This window comes from Terrapene carolina, unplaced genomic scaffold (assembly GCF_002925995.2).
Source record: "Terrapene carolina triunguis isolate 2854851 unplaced genomic scaffold, T_m_triunguis-2.0 Scaffold234, whole genome shotgun sequence".
NCBI classification, from domain to species: Eukaryota; Metazoa; Chordata; order Testudines; family Emydidae; genus Terrapene; species Terrapene triunguis.
This window is the reverse complement of record NW_020664585.1, coordinates 13,593,776-13,617,395: the sequence shown is the minus strand read 5'-3', so window position 1 is coordinate 13,617,395 and position 23,620 is coordinate 13,593,776. Positions and strand designations below refer to the sequence as shown.

Genomic DNA, 23,620 nt, shown 5'->3' with positions numbered 1-23,620 from the left:
ATGCAGAAAGTCGATTATCATAATAGTCCTTAAAATCTATATGAATCTACAAATTTGGCCTGCAGAACCCTTATTAATGGCAATGATGCACAAGACAGAAAGAACCCAGGTTAACTGTCAAGTCCCAAGTTGAGTGGGGGGTGCTGACAGTTGGGAAACCATCATTTTACTTGTAAACTGAGCAAATTAGATATGGAGTCAGCATGAGACAATAAAAGTGGCCTTATATACAGCCATTTTTTAGTACGTTGAGTCCCTGTGATTGGTGCATACTGGTGGCGGTAGGGCTTGGGAGATGCCCTTGTTATGGTGTTTGGAGAGACAGTGGGAATTGTTCCCTTAACTGGCCTTTCTCTAATATGTGCTCTGAGATTATTTCTTGGCATAATACTATCAGCAGCTTCACTGTTTGCACATTTCTGAGTGATCTGTCTATCCACCCAGCTACCTCCAGATCTCTCCAGAAGGACATAGACTATTTCTTTTGTCAAGTTTTATAGTTAGAGTAATGCATTCTTACATTTTTTAAGTAATAGCTTAAAAATAAGGTTCCAGTTTCATTTTGAGGGGAAAAGGAGCTTCCGGAATATTTACTACTGACTTCCTTCTGAGATGGTAAGGGGTAAATGTTGTGATCATCTGTCGTGCTCATTTGTAGCTGTGTTGTCTGCCTAGGAGTTGCAATTGCTTCCCGCCTAAACATCAAGTTTATTGAACATAAAGCCATTAATATACTGCTGTTCCCAAGCACATTAAGTTCTGTTCTATCTGCAGCAAGCAATTGGCTGTAGGTAGCATCCCCCCAGCGTTAGGGAAGCAGCTAAAATTAGCAAAGATCAGGATTTTGCTCTACTACGGTATCTTAGATTAGTAGTAGTAGTAGTATTAAGCCACTGTTGTCTTGGAATGCTGCATACAGGTCCCTGGTGAAGATGATGTTAACCTCAGCTCAGTATCCCCACCCCTTGCACAGGTGTTCAGGAGAAGCACTGTAAGAATGGCTGCTTAGGAGACAGATGGAAGGAATATGGCTTTGGGCAGGTCAGGCTCCACACCGAGGTGTCATAGATATTTAGGGAACCAGAGAAGCAGCAAGGTAGGTGCTAGCCAAATGGCGAATGCTTGGATCGAACGCCAAGCTAGGGAGCTTTCCTAGTTATGTTAGCTGATTTTAGTTTCTTGTTATGCATATTATCCCTTGTGGAAAAGACCTTGCTGACTGCAAACGGGCCCCTTTCTTCTGAGACACTCCGCTAGTGTTGCTTAATTCCAAAAATACTTCGTAGACACAATACATGACCTTGATTTTTCAAAACACATTTTTATTATTATTTTTGTTTCATGGAGAGTTTTTAGAAAACAAATTTCAAATTCCCCAAATCCTCCACAAAACAGAATTGCCATTCTCTGCCCAGCTCTAGGCCAAATAGAGATCCATTTTGTGCAGGCACTGGCCTGGAATTTGGGAAATCTGGGTTCAATTCCAGTCTCTGCCACAGACATTCTGTGTGTCCTTGAGTGAATCATTTAGTCAGCCTGTGCCTCAGTTCCCCATCTACAAAATGGGGATAATGCTCCTTTCTCCCACTATCTTGTGTATCTAGATTGCAAGATCTCCATGGCAGGGACTATCGCTTATTATGCTTATGTATGGTGCCTTCACCATACAGGGGCCCAAATCTTGGCTGAAGCCTCTTGATGCTACTGCAGTGCCACTAACAAAAATAATAGTAACGTTATATGGACCTTGTATTCATAACTCTGCTAGACACCAAAAATCCTGGACTCAATCAAGACACTACATTTATGGCTCATTACAACAACCTGTAACCCACTAACTCTCCTGTGTCCTATGACTGCAGAGGTGTTAACTGCCCACTTCACCTTAAATGGTCTCTTGCAAAATGTGTTAACTCCTTATCTGTTCCACCTTGTATTTAGCTGTGACACTGAGTACCTTTCCCGGATCTGAAGAAGAGCTCTGTGTAGCTTGTCTCTTTCACCAACAGGTGTTGGTCCAATAAAAGATATTATCTCCCCCATTATGTCTCTCTCCTATCTTGGGACCAAGCTGGTTACAACAACACTGCAAACAACATTTTATAAGAGTAATTCATTCTTTAACAGGCCCTGGACAACAAACACTTTTTCAGGTAATTCTGATTCTCGGCAATATGACATCTGTCCCATGGAACCTGCTTTCGAGAATGTAGAGGATGCCTGAATCTTTTAAAGTGCAACTTCATGCACTAAGGGGATTGCTCAGCGTAGTTCAGTTGCATTGCAAAAGCTGATGACCAGAGTTAGTTGGCAGTAGGTGGCATTGACAGGTGAGAAGGGAAAAGGTAATAGTAATTACCGTCCCCTGGCAAAGCAGATGACATGGGTTGGAATTCCTTTGAAAGTGCAAGTGGCGATAGCAGAAAAGCATGTAAACATTGACACGAGGGCTATAAGGCAGGCGTTTGATACAGTGGACATCTTGTAGGTAGAGCTAGTGAAAAAATCCCCTAGGGCATGAGCTATGGTTATTGCTTCTGTCTTATTTAATCTCTGTAAAGGTATTACCTTGCATGTGACAGGCCGGGTGTAATGGAAGATGGAAAGGGATTATTTAGAATCGCCGGGACAGACAAGCAGATTGTATTCCATGTTACACACAGCAAGGATGCTGCAGGGCAAAATTAAATGAACTGAAAGTCCAGAAAAGTGCCTTCATAAAAATGATGTAGAGCTATATTTTCTCACATTCTTGTACAGATGATAGGCAAAGGAATGCAGCCCCGGTAATTGTGTGTGGTTTTTTTTTTTTTTACTATACATCCATTTTGCAGGAAAAGACTCCCTTTTTAATAGTGAACTGGCTTTAGATTCCCTCCTCCCCCCCCACCCCCCAGCCACACTGCCCCAAAAAAGCCTTTTGATTGTTTCTTTGGCAGCGGAGGAGATTTTAAAAAAAAAAGTCCACACACAAATAAATAAACCCGAGGTCTGTAAAAGAAGAGCAGTTGTGATCCAGTAAAAATAAAACCCAGCAGATGTGTGATGGGAGAGTTACTTCATCCTCTCTGCACATTATCTACTGGAGGTTTGAAATCCAGATTCTAATGAGCTGAATTACCATTTAATGACTTCCATTATTCTCCAAAAAAACAAAAACTACCAGGCTAATACAATTTTTTATCAAGCTGTGGTTGAACTGTACTTACTGGAGTAAAACTATAGCAACTATCCAGGAACATAAGATGCCATAGTTCATTAAGTAAACACTATAGGCAATTTATTCCAACTACAGTACTATTCTAGTCACATCTGAAATCCTCCAGAATTCAATCCTGTATTGATACCGATGTATTGTGAGTGAGATTTAGAGAATGGACACTGGCTTACTGTGGTCATAAGACAATAAAGGCCACACAAAGCATTGTTTGTGGGTTTTGATTTGTGTGGCTTGCCAAGTAGGTCTTTTTAATTAATAGTAGTACTTTGAATATCCAGGGCTAAATTCTCTGCTGGTGTTACTGAGTGATACTCCATTGAAGTCAATGAAACAGCCCATTTACACCAACAGACAAAGAAATTGGCCCATACAATATAGCACCTTTCTTCTGAAGATCTGAAAGCACTTTACAAATAGGACCTCAGTGAGATAGGAAAGTGTTGCTTATGCCCATTTTATGGGTGTGTGAGTTGAGACACAGAGAGGTTTAATTGGCTGCTTAATGTCACATAGCAATTAAGAGCTGGGAATAGTTTTTAGGAGTATGTCTACTCTGCATTGGGAACTTGGCTTTGTGGGACCCTGGCTCATGGACTTGATGTTTCTAAGCCTGCACTTGAGCGTCCATTCTGCATTACAAATCTGGGTTTAAAGTTGCTGGACCCAAGCCTCATGGTCATGTTGATGTGTCTGTACTGCACTGTGCAGACCTTCTGATTGGGTCTGCGGCTTGAGCTGCATCCACACTGCTATGGCCCACCCCTTAGCAGGGTCCCGAGATCTTGGTCCTGAGTGCTTGCTGATCCAGGCTAGACTGATTTGTGTGTGGACAGAAGCAGGGCTTGGGCTCAAACCTGAGTCAGAACCTGAGCTTAGTGTTTAGTGTAGGACCCTAGGAGTCCTGACTTCCAATCCCTTCCAACAAAACCCTCCTTAAACTTCAGGCCTTGTGTGTGGCTAAAAACGGGACTGGTAGTTAAAGCAGTGTGGAGAATTGGCCTCCCACATGTGCCCAATGATTAGCCCCTCGGAAGAGATGTGCTCTTGCTGACAGGCAGCCCAGAGAGTCAGTCCTATGAGAGATATTGTAACTATTTATTATTTTGTTCTTTTATGGTGAGTGAAGGCCTTTCAGCTGCAATGACCCTTTTTTAGGGATAACTAGTAGAGATGGGTCTAAACTGCAAAATTAAGATTCAAAGTTGAGGGACTTTCCAATATGGCAGGTTTGTTCAGGTCCGTCTCTACTAGGAGGGCCTTCAAAATCCGTTTCAGGAAGAAACTTGGCTTATAAATTCTCAGCCTAGGAATAATGAATTAAAAATGAAAGGTTCAAACCAGTTTGTCCCTGTCTCTAATTAAAGAAGTCACTAAAAGGTTTAAAAGCTTTAATGCGGGGGGTAGGGGGTGGGGAGGGGTGTCTCTGTGTGTGTGTGTGTGTGTGTGTGTTAAAATGGAGTTATACCAGGGATACATTTGGTCCAGTAAATGTAAAATGAGTATATGGTAGATATTTAAGGTTAGGATCATGAGGCAGTGCTTATTCGCCCAATAAGTAGAGGTGAATAATTATAAATGTTCAATTGGGAGGGTATTTTTGGTTCGTGGGGGAGGGGAGAGGAAATACTGCAATATGCAAAAAGCTATTGTCTAATTGTCACCTGAGAACTCGTTTCACATTCATATGCTGGATGGAATATGGAATGCATTTAGCCTAGGGAATAAATACCACATAATGTAAACTCTTTTGTGTGTCACAATTGATAATTTTTTTCATTTGTTTGTTTCTCACACTAGAACTAAAAAACCAGCCTGCGAGTTAAATCAGGCCTTACTCTAAGTTTCTGCAGCTGGGGATACTCTGCACTGGAGAAGTGAGATGATAAGGAACAACATGATCCTTTGTCCAGCAGCCCAGCTCAGTTTAAATTTCCCTGGAGAGGCAGCAAATCAGCGAGCAAAGTGAAAAAAATAGACTATTCTGGGATCTGCACAAATGTGACAAACTAGTTTACAGACTTCAGATTGGAGACGCTTTAGGGAGTTCATCACCAAAATAATGTACAGTCGTTTTTGTCCCTTACCCTGCTTTTCTTCTCTACCCCCATCCCTCGCCCCATCCGTCAAACAGACTGTAATTTCCTCTTTAGCTTTGGCACATTAGATGCAAAAAGTGATTTCTCTCTGGCTGTCTATCATGTCATAGCCAGGTTAATAATGCTCTTTATCAATACTTTTAATAGCAGTATTTAGCCCAGTGCTAGCCCATTGGGGGCCTAAAGCAGGAATATTTTTGCCCCCTTCCCCCCGCAACACATACTAAGAATTAATATGGGGCCCCCTTGAGCTGCTTTGGGGCCCTAAGCAATTGCTTAGTCTCCTTCTGCCTTTAGCCAAACTAATGTCGAGGGCATTGTGGCATTTCTCATTCACTAAAATCACTCTGCCTTTGGATTTGTCCTGTAGAGCATCATCCAAGCTGTCTATAATCACTCCAGACATGCACCGTCACCGGGCTAGAAATCTTGCCAGAAGATACTTCTGGTCAGGACAGAAATCATTCGAAACAGATTCTTGTGGCCTTTTGCCACACTCCTTTTTCAGTTCCACCTGCAGCTTTGAACTCCTGGTACATGTGAGAAATAACAGGTGTGGGAGGATGGGGCCATGGGCGGGGGGTAAATTATTCACATTGTTTAAACTCAGAGGTTTGCTTCAGGGTTGGCTTGAAAGTTTGGGTTAGTTTTCACTTCCTCCTCACCAGCTAACTCACCTCAGCAATATATGGTCTCCACGTCTCCCCAATCAACATCCAGAAGTCTTGAGGGGTTGCACTGAGCGGGGAATGCATCCTTAATGGTGGTCTCCTTGGCTGATGTAAATGGACACAGCTCTGCTGAAATTAATGGATCAGTTGGGGAGTCTGGGCCCCTACGTGGCTGAAATGGGATTTCATTTTCATTGAATGAACCTGTATTAGTTGAGGAAGAACAAGGTGCTTATTAAAATCATAGGCACTCATCCAGTCTAGGCAGAGTTTGTGTTGTTTTAGCTCTACCATGTGCTTGTTCTCCCTGCTGAGATAATTCGGGAAGGGTTAGCTCTTTGCTGTAATGAGTTATTGCAGTCTCTGTTGAGCGAGCTCTTCTATTTTACTGCTCAACACTGATGGCTGATTAACTGTACTCCGTGCTGTCAGTTTTCAGAGGGTTTCCTGCCTTCCTCCCCCAATTTGAATTCTGTTCATGAAGGTGCAAGGAGGGGACACCATTGTAAGGTATGACTAGACCGTCTGTTCTTTTCTAGGGTTATCTGGGGATGGGTTCGGAGTGCTCTTGTGGCTGTGCAATTAGTGCTAGCTATTATCTGTATTGGGCACATTAGGTATTAGGACTTCATATGTCCCTAGCTCATTTGTAATGGCACTATAGCTCTTGCTATTAGTCATATCTATTGAGTGATACGATGCACAGAATATCTATGTTCCTTTAACTCATGCCTTGGGAAGATCCTATCAGGGGGACTAATGCTAAAACAAGACTGTATTCTGCAAGGGTAGCAGACCATGTTCTACTCTCACATGTCCACCATCAACATAGCTGCAGGGTGCAGCCACCAAACTTGAGTTCCAGATCCAGATCCCAAGTAGTGTAAATCAGCGTAGCTCCATTGAAGTCACCAGATTTACAGCAGCTGAGGATCTGGCCTCAACGTTTCTCTCTGTTTCATTTCTTCCATCCCTCCTTCCACTATTACTGACCCACTTCATTTCAACTTCCTTCTTTTGTAGTGAGCTGGTATAGTAGAGCTGAGGAGGTTAGAATTTTGAGTTCACATGTTACGTCCTTTGAAGCTCCTAGTATATGAAAAACTCTCCCTCCCCACCCTGCATCTGGACAAGATGTTTAAGGTGCAGGCAAATGAATAAACCGTTGGGTATGCCACAGGCCTAGAAGCTGACTGGGAGTTGTGCCTAATGGATGATAGCTTTATGATGTGGACTTAAGTCAACCAGGAACTCAACTGAGTGACTTTCCAGCAGCGTTATTTTTATACCCTTTAGAAATACTGAAATACAGTGACTTCTAGGAACCGTGTTCAAGGGCTGAATTCAAGCTGAGACTCCAGATGTTTTCATAGCCTAAAATATTAGTAATTAATCTGAGTTTGTAGCATTTCTGTATTATAGAATGCTTTTACTTTAATAGCCTTTGTTTGGGTGTATTATTGTAAGTAGATCAGCATGCTAAAATTTGCATTGTAAAAGAGTGTTTTGGAACAAAGCAGGATCTAATGAGCGTATAGCAAATCCCTTGGCTCTGCACTGGAAATGGCTCTTGCTGAATGAATCGTTAGCAGCATAAAAGCTTTTTTCTTTAAAATAAAATGAAATTAAAAACCCTTCAGGACTTAATGCAGACAATATGCAAAGATCATTTACTGCTTGTTGTGGGAAATACAAAACAAATGATGACAACTCCACGTTGGGTCCTTTGAATGGACCCTTAGTGGTCACTTCATTAGATAGTTTATTTTCATTTTTTGAATTTTTGTTTCAAGAATGACTTGACTCTAATGGAGGCATCAATATATTCCACTCTCGTTTTTCCTCCCTCTGGTTTCAGCTGTAGCCAACATCAAGGAAAAAGTGGCAGGAAGCATTTTATCAGCTGTCAGACTTCTTACAGGAGGTTGAATATGAAGTAAATATTGTCCCTCTAACAAAAGAGTTAAGTCAAGAGCTAATATTATTACAGGAGAGAGTTGAAAACTCACTTATTGGAAAACTTCCTTGCCCCTTTCTTTGAGACCTGGCCAGCTGGAATAGCTACTGCAGTGAGGTGATATTAGTGGTGCTAGCTAGTCCGAGGCCAATGTGTTGACAGTGTCTATTTGACTACCTGTCATCCTTGTCAACCTTTAAATTATATGGTAGCTGCCTGTTCTTTCTGAAAGTATGTAAATAGTTTATTGCACAGACCAAGCTCTCCAAATAATATTTTGAAATCCATTTTTATAGGCCATTTTCAGGAAAGTCAAATTAAATCAAACTATTGATATAGAATTCAGCAGCCACATGTCTGGCTGTGACTGACTCGAACTTGTAGCATAAGACACTTATCTCTCTTTTATTTCTGGGTGCAAAAAACATATTGGTGTTCAAAACAGACCAAACCAGAAGCTGGAGTCTGAATGCTTTCTAATATAGTTCAAATTCAAATAACTGGATCCGAATCAGACCTCTGATTTTGGTTCCAAGAGGAGCTGTGTCCAGAAGGAGACTATTTTCTGTCTCCTGTGAAGGTGAAATCCCACAGTTCACCTGAGAACCTAAAATGGCAGAAATCCCTCAAGAGAGATTTGAGCTCAAAAGCTTGCACCTTTAGATCCAAACCCCAAATCCAACCCTTATTTGGCCTCAAATCCCAAACCTGAGCCTAAACCCAATCCACAGCCAAACATCACCACCTTGACCCAAGTGCAGTTTAAATATGATCACATTCAGTTTTAAGTCTACTTTAGATCAATGTATAAAGTGGATTTAATCCAGCCACATGAGCGGACTGAATCCAATTTGGCCGTTGTCATGGCAGCCAGCACTTCCATTGAGGAAAAGTGGGTTTCATGCAGAAAGCTGAAATTCTGAAGCATTCAGATCTCACTCAGTGTCTTGGGCCAGGTCATCTGCACAGACTGAACCTGGGACCAGACCTCTTGATCTAAAAGAATGATCCTCCTTCCCTACTGTCTGAGCTGAAAGACCAGTTCCATTATTGGAGTCTTAATGCTGTGACCACTAGGGGGAGCCAAAGACCCCAATGGTTCAACATTGGTTATCTTTTGAAAATCAAAGTCTCAGACCATCACATTCCCGATATCAGCAGATTTGCCAGATTGAGCGTCTCTTTAAAAGGTCTGTTCAGCCAACGCTGGATTGTTTAATGGCTGAGGAACATGCTGATCTCAATTTAAATTAATGACACTGTAGACAAAAATCACAAATGTGGTAAATAAAAAGATTCTGTAGGTGGGTTTATTTAAAAAAAATCTGTTTTGTTCTTTAAAGAGAGAATTTAGCAGTTATGAAAATGAGAGAATAATAATGTTAATGCCTAGACCAGGGGTAGGCAACCTATGGCACGCGTGCCGAAGGCGGCACACGAGCTGACTTTCAGTGGCACTCACACTGCCCGGGTCCTGGCCACCGGTCCAGGGGGCTCTGCATTTTAATTTAATTTTAAATGAAGCTTCTTAAACATTTTAAAATCCTTATTTACTTTACATACAACACTAGTTTAGTTATATATTATAGACTTATAGAAAGAGACCTTCTAAAAACATTAAAATGTATCACTGGCACGCGAAACGTTAAATTAGAGTGAATAAATGAAGACTCGGCACACCACTTCTGAAAGGTTGCCGACCCCTAGCCTAGACACCGCCATGCTTGGATGCATTAGGAATACCAGTGACTGATAGGGCCGATTATAGCATGGCCAGGTTTTAATAGTCTTCCTTTTGCAGCTCAGAGAAGGCATCTCCAGTCTGCGTTGCAGCTACTCTTGTGGGCTCACAATACCTGCATCATATCCTGCTCCATCTACTACTGATCCAGTTCTGGGCCTCTTTTTAGCAGATGCCAATTTGTACAGGATTGTGGCAGATTGAATGGTGGTTCTGCATTGCATACAAAGCTTGCGGATTGACTAGTCAGCTTCACGGTTGGTTCAGCTGCAGGTTAGTAAAGCTTAGACTATAACAGAACAGCTATTTCCTGAGTACTTAAATTCAGCAGGAGCTCAGCTGTTGATTTTCTGGTTTAAGCTTACCGTACGTACATCTTTATCCCTTGCTGAGACTTGAATTTAGAGGAAAATTTTCTCTGGGGTCTTTTGGGATAAGCAAGAAGAAACAACCTAAAGCAATAATCTGATTGGGAAGTAGGGAGCTAGGGATGATTGGCTGATCTTTAATGACATTTCACAGACCCTATGTGAGGTTTTTTTTAAGTGTCCATGTATTGAATTTTAGCAGATACAATACAATGTGCCATATGTACCAACAGATGATGTACCAGCAGATGTGCAGAAATGAATGACAGAGATTCTATTGATTTGGATAAAAGTTGTACTAATAGCAAAGGTAAAAATGATCCTCAGCAAATGTGTTCTCAAAGAATATGTTACAAGGAACACTGGTCAGCATAATTAGTCATTTAAATACGAGATAATCGCATTTATAGTGTGCAAGAGAAAAACGTTGGGAGTTATCAGAACCAACAACAGTTGGTTCAGACTGAAAGAGGACATCCGCAGTGAGTAAGTGAAATTTTCTCCTGGCATCTGTACAGCTAGGAGGAGGGAGATATTAGGAACTTCCAGACCAAATTATTTAGGGCATAGCTCAGAATGGGGCCCATTTTTATACACGTGTGTAGACTTCCACTCTACCTTGCTAGATTTTTCTTCTCAAATTGCCAAAAGGCCTCGCCAAAAAAAAAATGCCTTTAAGAGTTGCTGACTGTGTGCCGCACGCATGGTGGGAGCTGTTTATACTCTGCCACAGCATTTCCAGGCTGATAGCTTGTATTCATTCCCTAAGAACAGCAAGTCTTTGAAGATTGAAAACTCACCCTTGGGAGACCCATCCTTTTCTCTCTATGCCCATGCGCCGATTGCACCCATTGCTCGCATTTTAGGTATCATTTGGAAGGGTCCCCTAATTGCCTTCTTGGGATGACTGACTGGTCATCTTCCCCATCTTCCCTCTTTAATGGGACATGTTGCCAGGATGTCTGCCAGGTACCCAAAATCTTCAAGGATTGGGCCGCTTCCCCTCCTCAACACTACAGCTGCAGGACCCAGCAGGTGCATGGCCTTATGTCAGACAGGTACTTGGAGACCTCACTGCTTGGCCCTGCTATTGGACAAAGTTTCCCAGAACTGACTCACCACATAAAGGTAGAACAGGGATCTAGGAAACCTTAATCCAATGGGGGTAGGTGGTAGAGTTCCCCAGGATCAGGTTGTTCATTTGAGTCACTTGCATCCTGCATCTGCAAGGTTGGGAATGGGCTACAGGCTTTCTCCTGATGTTTCCATGCTTCCGGCAAAGGGAGGGTCCAATTTCTATTGGCAATGATAGATCTGCTTAATCTCTTCTGACATTCCTAACAGACTGCAGTCAGTTTTTGAATATAGCTCTCAGTTGCCCTGACCACCACTTCAACCTCCTACTTACTGCCTGCAATGTTCTGCCCCAGCACAAGACAACCTCAGCAGCTCATTAGGAAGTGACCTCATCAAAGAAGGTATTCTTTATATCCAGTTACCACTACAGTAATACATGAGCTACCCTCTAAGCTACTAATAATTGCTGAACCATCTTGGTTTCGATGTTTTCTTAGCGTCTTATGTGATTGGTTTGTGCAATATTATTCTATACTCATTTCATGAAAGTTTCATGATTTTTACACACACACACACACACCCTCTTCCAAAGTAAATCTTTGCATCTGAAAGAGGCTGGAGTTTTCTTTACAGAAGGGATTCTAGTCCACTCATAAAAACATCAGTTTCATCCCTAGACATGCTCTGGTCAAAGATATCATCTCCTTTGTAAAATTGTGCAAAATATGAGTTTATGGAGATCGGATTAGTGGTTAAAGTATATGGGTCATTTTTAATGTCATTTTATGCCTTATCTTCTCCCTCCCATAGCAGCCAGACTATTAATTTACCTGATTTATCTCTCCACTTATAAAACTTAGCTTTGCAGTATGACGACGATTGCTGAGTGCAAGTTTCTCCAGGAAATATTTCGATTTCAGCATACTTACATCTTCTTCTTCTGTAAGAGGGTTAACAGAAGTCCTTCTCCTCCTCCTCAATACCGTGATGTCTGAATCTTTAGTTACTATGAGATCCTGCTCTAAAAGAGTATATGAAGGACATCCCATAAAATTCCTGGTGAAGAGCCAGTGGAGAAGTTCGAAAATGTGTGACCCCTTTTATTGGACTAACATTGTGATTCCATTATCTACCTCATTGATTCTTTCTCAAGGACCAATACAGCAATAAATATTTTCTGGAGACAGGTCCTAAGGATAGATTAGTTTGGTTACAAACAGGTCCAATCCAATAGAATTCTGACAAATGCTTAAGGAAATTCTAGTATCTATGCAATGAATTCTAGGCTTATTTAAAGAAAGAAGCATTACATCTCTTACCAGCAGTGGGTTGCTATGGGCATGAGCTGTAACCCTTGAATCAGGCCCAATGATAGAGGATTCTGTGAGAGGGTGTAAAACAAAATGCAGTTAAAGCTCTTACTTTTGTGTTCAGAACACTCAGCCTGTTGCCAAGAATTAATTGTTTGGGGTGTGTGCAGGAGAGAAACAATAGGTGCTGGGCATCTATTAAGAATTTTAAAATACTGAATCTGCCATACTCGTCTGATCTAGATTGTATGGGTCAAATTAAGCTTCACAAATTCTCCATGCCAGAAAAACAGTGAAAAGCTGCAGGCACTTGAAATGGAAGACAACCGCCTAAAATTGGCTTCCTGTAAGAAGAGGCAGAGAAATGCTTCTGCATATTCTCCATGGCTAATATTTTATAGGGAAATAACAATGGTGTGATCCACATGTTTATAGATATACAGCTCTGCAACCACCCTGACCAGGGAAATAGCCCCATTTCATAAAACACGTATAAAGTTCTCTTAGCAAGGTACTCTTAGAAAGGGTGCATGTGTATGCATTTTGTCAGTCAAAATACAGGTGATAATTCAAGTTGTTTTTCCAGTCCTTCTTTCGGATCATATCACATTTTCAGGCATCAGCATGAATTGTGCCCTGTAATCTTAGCTAGAATCTCTAGACCCAGAGAAGTGTCTCTTTCCTTCTTTCAATCGAGTATGATTTTCTGCAGGTAAATGTGATCTTTTCCGGTGTAACTGTGTTGCCAATATGGAAAGATCTTTGCCTCTTGAGTGCACTGTGTAAATAGCAAAGGATATTTCAAGAGGCATTTTTTAAACCATAATTATGGTTGGTATTAGAGACAATCATAAAAGTGTGATCCGTGAACTTAAATGAGATCATATGATTAATCTGATCACATAATATATTTTATTATAAAAGTTTCCTGACTACAAATGGCTTCATATATGAACAGATGAAAGGCAAGAGGGCCCTTTTCTAACATACCTAATTAAATACAGAATGCTGAAGTCAGGACTGACAGCACAGGGAGGAAAAATATCTATTAAAATCAAGTATCAGAGGGGTAGCCGGGTTAGTCTGGATCTGTAAAAAGCGACAAAGAGTCCTGTGGCACCTTATAGACTAACAGATGTATTGGAGCATAAGCTTTTGTGGGTGAATACCCACTTCATCTGACAAAGTGGGTATTCACCCACGAAAGCTTAAACTTATGCTCCAATACGTTTGTTAGTCTATAAGGTGCCACAGGACTCTTTGTCGCTTATTAAAATCAACCAGTTTTAGGGCAACTGCAATTAAATAATTGCCACGGTATGTTATAATCCCAATGACCAAAGCGACATATACCATACTGCAATACATTGCATAATATTAGCTGTCTCTTTCTCTCTTTTTTTTTAAGTCTAATTCTCTGAGTAGGTTCAAAGAGAAAAGGAAATATTTAACGTCAAGTTAACATTATGGCATCCTCTAACACCAGCAAACAATGTTAGTCCTAAATCCTTGGTAGAAAGGCTACTAGGATGATCAGGGGAATGGAGATCCTAATTTATGAGAGGAGATTAAAAGAATTTGGCTTGTTCCGTTTAGCAGCACCAAATCTTAGAGGGGATGTGATTGCTCTCTCTAAATACATCAGAGGGATAAACACCAGGGAGGGAGAAGAGCTATTTCAGCTAAAGGACAATGTTAGCACAAGGACGAATGGGTGTAAATTCTAAGATGGAGCTTGACAAGTCAATGAACAGGATTATATGGTGGGGTTGCCTGTGATAGCTGGGGACCAGACTCGATGACCCAAAAGGTCCTTTCCAGTCCTATGGTCCTAGAAAGTAACTGACAAACCAAGAAATATAATCCTACTGTAAACATCAATGTTAATGCCTGTTAAAAATATGTTTCTAGTATGACCAATAGCTGGGCTACATCCTTAAAGAACTGGGGAACAGTGTAAATCAGAATTGTTCTGAGTTTGGATGGCAATAGGAGATGGTGTGGGCATGTTTTCACTTTCCTTGGGAGAATTCCCGTTGTGTTAGTCTTTCACATCCCATGTCATGCGAGAGTCAGAGTTGAGTCATATGGTTCTTCCGCATGTTTCCACCCTGAAGATTTCTTCTTCTCTTGCAAACAGTGAAACTTTGCCTTGGCCTGATTAGGAATATTCCTGTGGCTTTTGTTTCAGTGGCATATGGTTTGCTGTGTGCTTGGGTTTTTATTTTAGACAACATTTTAAAGGGAGTTGGACAAGGCCCAAATGGATCTGATGGGAATGTAATAGTTACTTGTGGGTACATCTACACTGCAGTCATAGGGTGTGATTGCAGCTTGTGTAGACAGACCCAAGTTAGTTTTAACCTGGCTAGGTCGGGTACCAGAGCAATGAATCCATGGCATCCCGGGGTTCAGCGCGGGCTGGCAGCCTGAGATGATACCCCTGGTTCCAGGTGGAGTTCTATAGCCCATGCACCTCTGGTACCGAGTCAGCTAGATTAAAGCCAGCTCAGGCATGTCCACGTGAGCTGTAACTGCACCCCATGATTGCATGGCTACTATGTCCCTACCTTCCTAGCCTTCAGGTGTTGCCAGCTGCTTCCAGGCAGAGCTCATTATGACTTTTATACCATGGACCCCACAATTAGTCATTCTGAGAGGGCCTCCATGAGCCCCAAAGACTAATGGTCATCCCACTCTATTCTTGTTCCATCTCTGCTTTAAAGGAAGTTTCAGATCCATGATGCTCCAGAGGAATTGGTGCAAGGGTTTGGAGGCTATTGTTGTTTCTGAGGACTAGAGGAACAGTTGCAAGTGACCTGCTTCAGTGGAGGACCAGAGAGGGAGAGAGAATGGGAACAGGTGCTCAGACATGACTGTAATGGAGGCCATATAAGATAGATTGACACCACCAGCACCTCTAACAATAGTTGGTGACCTCCTTGGATGGGTTGCAGGGGCTGCAGCCCAGAGGATGTCCACTGCTGACAAACACCAAGGAAGTATAGACTAGAGTGCTGGCTCCTTTTTTCCAGGTCATCTTAATCATTACGAAGAAGAGATTCCACCACCTCTAGAGCCTGAATAAGGTTACATTCTTCCAGCGCAATACTAACTTGATTTTCAGCATCCTCCACTTGTTTGCAAGGCTCGGCCAATTTATTTTCTGCTGTGTTGTGCTGCTGATGGTTAAATAGGTTCCTTCTGGTGCCTAGCGAGTGATGTATTTTTTTTTCCTTTCCGTTGCCTTCCTGAATTTCTTTTGAAATGGCTTTGATAAATTGAATTCAAAACATCACAGGTAGAAAACATTAGATCTCCGAGAGGCTTTACTTTGAAAATGTAAGTAAAACTCAGATCACTGGCTTTTAAGAATTCCCATGCTGGGATATCATGAAACGTGTGATGTCTGAGCCCTACTAAAAACTCCCCTATCTGATCTGTTGGTTTCATGTGCCATGTAGAAAAGTGGAAGTCTGGCATTCAGCGAAAGGCTCCCTACATTATTGTCTGTGGTATGCATTGTTTAGGTGGAGTTCAGAACCATTTGAATTAAATATCAAGGAGTCCAATTCTAGCAGATTATGGCTTAAATGCCTAGTTTTCAGAGGTGCTGATCATCCACCTTAGTGAAGTGCTGACTCAGATGGAAATAGCTGTAGAAGTGCAAAGTATTATTGTCATCATCAATAGGGTGAGACTGAGACGAAGGAACCTGCTGCGGGGTGTGCAATGCAAAGCCGGCTTCCTCCAGTCTCTTACCTACTGCATGAAAGAAATAGTGACTGGGACAATCATTGTCCCTTTTAAAAAGCAATCCCCTCCAGTGCGCTGGATCCCCTGGCACAGGAGAAGCTGGAAATAGCTGCTAGCCGTGAGCCTGGAAGGGCTCTTAATTGTACTATCTCAAGCAGGCACATCTCGTGGCAGAATGTAGACTTGTAACAGCCGTCAGTTGAAATGAATGGGAAATGGCAAGTCTCGGATGATCTTATATTCGGTCTGTTTTAGTTTGTCTGAGTCTCCCTGGGAGATAAAGAAACCTTCTTTCACTAGGAATTAAGAGGGGTGTGGTCAGGAGGGCAATGCGTGTAAATAGCCTGGGGCTGATGGGCTGAAATCACAAGGAGGTGGATCCATAGGCCTATGAAACTGGGGTGCAGTCCACCAGTAAAACATCTAGGTCAGCATTCTGAAAGGAACAGAATAGAACGTCTGTTCCTGTCTAGGCACTGCTAGCATCACTGCTTGCTGACGTGACTGCTTGGGATTTTCTATACTAATATCACCTTCTTCTTTATGATGGAGCTGTATATAAGAAGCACAGTACGATGCAGCCATGGAGTGTAAGGAAAATTATGGCTAACGACATCAGGATTTACAAAAAGTACCAAGGAATCTTTAATATCTACAAAGATCAGATTGAAAATCAAATACATTCTTCTGGGCTCATGTGAAACTCCCATGCTCACTGGGAGAGGAATTCAGCGAATGGGAAGACGGTTGAAAAGTTAAATTAGTGTTTGTTAAACTAGTGTTAAAGCAAGTTGGAAATTATTATGCATAAAAGGCCTGACCTTGTTTCATGCCGAAGTCTCTTTGGCATCCACAATATGATGCCGAGGTTAATTAGTCCCAGTACGGTATACTGATATTTGACCCTAGTGTAAATCTGGCATAAATCATCTGAATAAATGCAACTGAATGTGTGGCCCACACGCTGAGGTTCCCGTACGACAGTGTCCCAAATGCCTATAGGGTGCTTTCTTTAGTACATTGACCGCTGCTAGCAGCAGAATCAGCAGTACCAGCGTGTAATTAAATCCTCTGTTTTTAAAGGAATCCCCCGCTTGGTTCTAGGTGAGAAGTGCTTGGAGAAACCTTAAACTTTCAGCCTGATGGGTTGGGCAAAACAAAAACAGTTGGAGCTTTGTTTTAATAAATTTGTGCCTCAGCTTCCAATAAATGTGTGTGCTTCTGTAGAGGCAACGTAAATCCTCAGTGAAGGGTGATTACTTGGAAGCAAATCCATCACAAAGTTGAACACCTGCTCTAATGCCAAGCATTCTGGATACTTCGTCCCCTGCAGTTGCCTTGAGTGAAAGGTTTTAGTAATGGAGGGGTTTGCTTTTTATTTCTTCCTGAACAGTGACACATCTGAGCTGCAGAACTTCAAAGCAGGATACAGATTTCTATTTTTTATTATTATAGTCTTTCTTTCTAGACTGGGTTTTCATACTGCCAACTATATCCCTGGCTGTGCAGTTACAACTCGTAGGGAAGTGTCAGAGTCCTGGCAAGGGCAGCCAGGACCAAGGGTCAGAACAGGGTCAAACATGAGGCCAAGAATAGTGGAGACGTTCATAGTCAAGTTCCAGGCTGGGGACAATACCAGGGCTCAGAGTCTGAGTCAGGTTTCAGGATCTGGGTCAGGAGGCAAGGTCCAAATTAAACCACGGTCAAAACCCAGTTCAAGAGCAGAAATCAGGAATGGTCGTGGCAGGAGACTACACTGTTGCCTGGACATGTCCTCAAATGCCCCTGAGGTTTATATAGAGTAGGGAGCCAATGAGGCTGCTGCCTGTCAGACCCCTTGAAGTGGGACTTCCTGTGGTCTGTGTCCACAGTGGGACAGGGGTAGTGGAACATGAGCTGGTTACAGCAGTGTGGAGGTGTTTGCTGCCTGGCAGCTCTGCAAATCTGGGTTTGAGACCTGCTGGGCCTGGCAGAAAGGCAGTAGAAGTGGCAAACACACATCCAAGGGCAGACTGACTTTTCTTCTTCTACTATAACCACGCCTACCAAACTGATGACTCCTGGATAGCCGTGTTGGCAGTACAAAATCATATCCTGAGAGCACTTGTTAGCGCGTGGGTGTAGGAATAATCTCCAACCTCAGCTGCTTTTGAAATGCAGGTGAACTCCTTCCCTCAGTGCTTTTAAACACACACATAAGAGTGGTCATAAAGCATTTGGAATCCACTCTAGTTTTCTGAGGTAAAACCAATCATTTCACGCACTACTCAATGGACAAATATTTTCAGAAAGTGGGTCTCCAAGGGCTGAATGGCTGACAATAACATAGGACACATTTCAATTTAAAGAGAATTAGGCCCCTGTAGAGCAATCCTGTAATTTTGTAAACGTTTCTTCAAAATTGGGACCACCCTGGTTGCAAATTATTTAGTTGCGTTCTAAATCCCGGGATGTTTTTGAACATTAACACTCACCCAGCAGGGCATGGCAGTATTGGAAATAGCTCTGAGCTGCAGTGTTTGAGAGCATCTAGGCATTGTCCTCTTTCTAGGCACTATAGGAATACAGGATTGGACAAGCATCTAGCTCAGCATCCTGTCTCCAGCACTGGCCAATAGCAGATCTGGTCACTTTTTTTTTTCAAGCTTTTTTTTTTTTTTTTTTTTTTGGCTTTTGAACCAAAATGGACGGTTTTTTGGTTTGGTCGGCATTTTCCAGTGTTTCAATGAGAAACAGAAAACAAAAATATTTTGGTTTTGGTCAAAAGTTTTGGCTTTCAAAAACTGAAATTTCTGTCTAAAACCAATTTTTTAAATCAAAAAGGGATTTTGAAAACCAAACATTTTGTGGTTTCATTTTTTTTATTGAAACATTTTAAGAATTTTCTCTGGCAATTTTGAAAAATAAAAGAAATGTGTTTGAGATGTCCTGAAAATAATAATAAATAATAATCATAATAAATAATAATTTACCTTTTTTGGCCAACTCTAGCTACTACCAGCTGCTTCAGAGGAATTATAGAGAAATCTGTCCTAAGGGCAAGTTCCTTCCTAACCTTCAAGAGTTAAAGTTTGCCTTATGCCATGAAGCACGAGGGTTTATATCCCTTCCAAGCTGCCCATTGTGTACTTTATTTTGATTACATAGAACTTCATTGATGCATAGAAACAAATTAAGGATCAAGGAAATCACAACATTGCTTGAGTTTTGCTTAGTAAATGGAAACAAAGTCTGAATGCTGAAATCTCTTTGGTATCTGCCATATGATGTCCGGGTTAATTAACTACAGGGAGTGTACAGCAAATATTTTCCTATACCCCAGCCTCTCTCAGATGTACAGGTATAGTTTATCATTAGCACCATTAAGTTTTTCAGCATAAAGCACAAACAGTATCACTCAGACAGTAATTTGGCACTGATGTAAGTAGTTGTTCTTCTTAATATTTAATATGTCTGTTTATGTTGCAAATAGAAAATATGATCAGTTTTGTTTATGGCTGCCTGAAGATCAATATTCAAACTGGAAATCAATTGCACTTAGGAAATAAATTGAGTGCCTCTTGGAATTACTTGATAAAGTCTTAAAACATGACACCAGGTGATGCTCACCGGGGCCCAAATGCAGCCTGTGTCCTCCTGGACTTATTTATTATATGCCACCGAGTACGGGGGGTGGGGAGGGTGACTGACAATGGAGACACGCTGCCGGGCAGATGAGGCAAGAGTCCCAGAACTAGTCTGGTGGGCCCTGTCCTCCGGCAGATCTCTGGAGACAGGCAAACTTGAGAAGGCTGAGCCTCTTGTCTCTCCTCCTGTGGAATAACAACATTCTCACTCTCATCTTCACAGAACAACCTGGAAAGTCTGAGGTTCCCCTGCTGGTAGATATGACAATGATGAGCCCAGTACAAGAACTTCTATAGAACAGAATAAAAGACACAGCTGTTTCTCATGTATGGGGCAATCCGAGGCATTGTTTTAAGAACAAATGGTTGGCTAAATGCCTTAGTTTGTTCCGATCTCTCTTGTACCTTCCCTGTCCTGCTTGTTCCAGTGCTACAGCTGGGCAGCTCTCAATGTGTGAACCAGGGTGGCTCATTTCAGAATACTTTCCTGTTGTTTTTGTCTGTCTTTTATTTTTTTTTAAACAGCAAAGAGCATTGTGCCACATCTGGGCCATGTTAAATCACATTAGGGGGAAAAAGAGCCAGGTTGGATCTTGTGTTCAGTAGTCTGGAAGAAGATACTCCCTTTGGCATTTCCCATTAAACGAGCAAAGAGCATACGTAGGCTCCTGGTGCTAGAAACATCACTTGGTATTGTGGGTTCTCATCACCTATGAAAACCAGGTCCTACGTGTGTTTAAAATGGGCACCCAAAAATGGACGTATCCAGAATTAGTGACCAGTCTGGAAAGTGTGGACCTTAAACTCTCTGCATCTCTGGTTCCCCATCTGTGAAATGAGGATATTGATGCTTACTCACCTGAATAAGGCACTTTGAGAGCTCTGTGTGAGAACTGCTGTGTAAGGGCTAAGTCTTATAAGATGTGGGAATGAATATGGGATATTCCTCGTACTCTAGGACATTTTAAGGGGTGTACCCCTCCATAGAGAATTGACCAGAGAGTCTGAGTGGCAGTATGTCTAACTGTCTGTTTCATACCTGAAATGTTCCACTTCCTGGCATCGTTGATCACAGCTCACAAAGGATTCTTGTGCCTCATCTTCCATAGATATCTCGTTCCTGTTTAGAGGATGGCAGAAGAGGGGAGACAGGAATGAAATGTACAGCAATCTGAGTGCTTGCAGATGGGTTAATCATGCAAATTTGCACTGTCTTGTAAGCAACACACAGCATGTTTGACAGGGCAAGCATTCTGTACCCTAAGGCAATATTTTTCTGGTGCTGTTTTCTTCAAAGCGAGGTGTCCAGGTCCCCTGTGGATTTCATCTGGGCAGAATTCATCACCAGGAAATAACTACTTGTGTTGAATTTATAGATGAGCTAAACGATTTCTCTTAATGCTGTGCTTTAGCACCTTTTAGTTTCTCATTTTGCCTAAGCATCACTGTTAGAAGGAAATAAATCTGCCACTCAGATAATGTATTTACCCTTGGTATCAAAATATATAAATAAAAATTACAAGGTCATTAACCATAGCAAGAGAGAGAAAAATGTACAGTATATTACATGGCTGAATCCCAAGCCGGGTAGGACAAATAACAATACACTGAAGAGTATTGTGCATTTCCCTTTTTTTGGGGGACGGGGGTGCACTTTCCTTTCACAGTGGAAGTTCTAGGCGTATATCAGTCCAAATTTATGAGCAGTGTGTTTCAGTGTGTTTCATTTATCAAATGCAGATTTCTGTGGCCAGTGATTTACTAGTCAACAACCAGGAGGGCAATAAATAAATAAATATTAACTAACAAAGTATTAAAAAAAAAAAAACAGCGTCAAGGAACAGGATTTTATCTGCCATTCTCCAAGTAATTTGTTGTCTTTCTGAATATGTGTAGGGTACAAATCCCTTGTCTTTTCATGGAGTCCAACCTGCGTGGAAAATGAGCTGTTATTCTCAGCAATATGAAAGCTATGGACTCTTGCTTATATTTTAAGATCTCTTTTGTTTCCTTAGGGCTGGACTGAGACTTCAGGTGCAGGTTGAGCTGCATAAACTGCAGCAGCGCTGGGGTAATGCTAGGAGGCATTGTGACTAGAGAGACACCTCTGACACAGCTCCCTCTCTGCTCCCCCCTGGCTTGGTCAAGGGACAGAGGGAATTTACTGCTGGCTTATACTAGCAGCAGATTATGACACTATGTGTATTGCACTGTCCAGGGAGTTGAGTCAATGCTCTGTCCATTCCCCAGTTCTCTTGCCCACGTGCTCCTAGAGCACCTGCTCACGTACACAATGAAACCTAAAGTCTATGCAGTCCAAGAAGTGGTGTAGGAGCAGGTCTCACTCTCACTCCCTTGTGCAGGCTTGTAGTCCAAGGGTATGTCTATACAGCAGCTGGGTGATGTAATTCCTGGCACAGGCAGACATACACGGGCTAGCTCTGCTCAAGCCAGAACCTAAAAGGGACCATGTGGCCATGGTAGCCTTACGTACCCAGGGGGTTGGGCAGGATTGTTCTCGGGCAAATTTTAAAAAGGAAGACTATCCTGACTTTCAAAATCAAACATGTGTTCTGTACAGTGGGAAGTTAAATGTGGTGTGCCACTTGTTTTCGGTTTACATTTCTCATGCACATAATTCCTTTCCTAACTGAGGGGCAATCTCCAGTGCTGAATGCCCCATCTGATACGTTCCATGCCCACTGCACAGGCACCACATGGCTTCTTTCAGACATGGGCATACCTGAGCTATTAGCAGTTACTTAGTTTATATGGAAATTGGTGCAGGAAATAAGCCCCAGCGTACACAAGCACACAGCCCATGAAATGGAATATGACATCCGCAGTTAGAGCCTCAGCTACCTTCAGTGGACCTGTGTCAGTTTACACCACCTAAATCCAGTCCCTAACATCCAGGTGTTAGGGTTTCTCATGCAACTGCTCCTTTGCCTAAGGGCTCAAAGAGCAGTGACTCTATCTCAAGTCATCAGAGGCTGACGTATCACCCGCTGTACAATATCTTACCATAGATAGTCATAGCAGCCTGTTTTCCAGGGAAAAGTTCTTGTTTCATGGTTTGTTTTATCCTCCAACTCTCTCACAGGTCTGGCAGTGCGGGGGAAGCATGGAAGTGTTACCTTGCTCGAGAGTTGCCCACATTGAACGCACAAAGAAACCTTACAACAATGACATCGATTACTATGCAAAGCGCAATGCCCTGCGGGCTGCTGAGGTCTGGATGGATGACTTCAAGTCACATGTTTACATGGCATGGAACATCCCAATGACAGTAAGTGGAGAACACGCTATAACCTGAGTAAATGGAGGCAGAGAACTATGGATATCTGATCTGAATTACCTCTGTCTGTGCTGGGTGATACTACTAACCGAGGGTGGGAGGAAGAGCACTTTCATAGCAGCAAATATTCAAAACAAAGAACTCGGCCATCTTAATTTGTTTCCCCAGAATAAGTTCAGTTGCACACTGATAAGCAGTGACCCACCTTTATGACCTAATCCTAACACAATGAACTGGGCTTATTTGATTCCTGGGAGGAAGTCATTCATTTATGAGGTCATTCATCTTTGAGATACTCAAATATTACACAGATAAGCACCCTGAAAAGTCTACAAATAAATGTCATGGTGCGTGATACAAATAAACACGCTGAGCCTGATTCCCCACTCTGTTTACACCAGTTTATGCTGGGGTGATTCAGTGGAGCTCACCAGTATAAAACTGGTGTAATGGATGGGAGAATCAGGCCCAAACGGTCTAGCTTTGTAGTTTGGTGTTTG

General features: G+C 42.1%; 1 protein-coding gene across 1 annotated transcript in view; it reads left to right on the top strand.

Annotated features, from left to right (window-relative positions):
- GALNT9 (polypeptide N-acetylgalactosaminyltransferase 9) overlaps positions 1–23,620 on the top strand; it is a 215,926-nt gene that overhangs the window by 168,594 nt on the left and 23,712 nt on the right. The window contains exon 7 of the mRNA XM_026656939.1: positions 22,926–23,111. Within this exon, the coding sequence (XP_026512724.1) occupies positions 22,926–23,111 (186 nt within the window). The remainder of the gene's footprint in view (positions 1–22,925; positions 23,112–23,620) is intronic.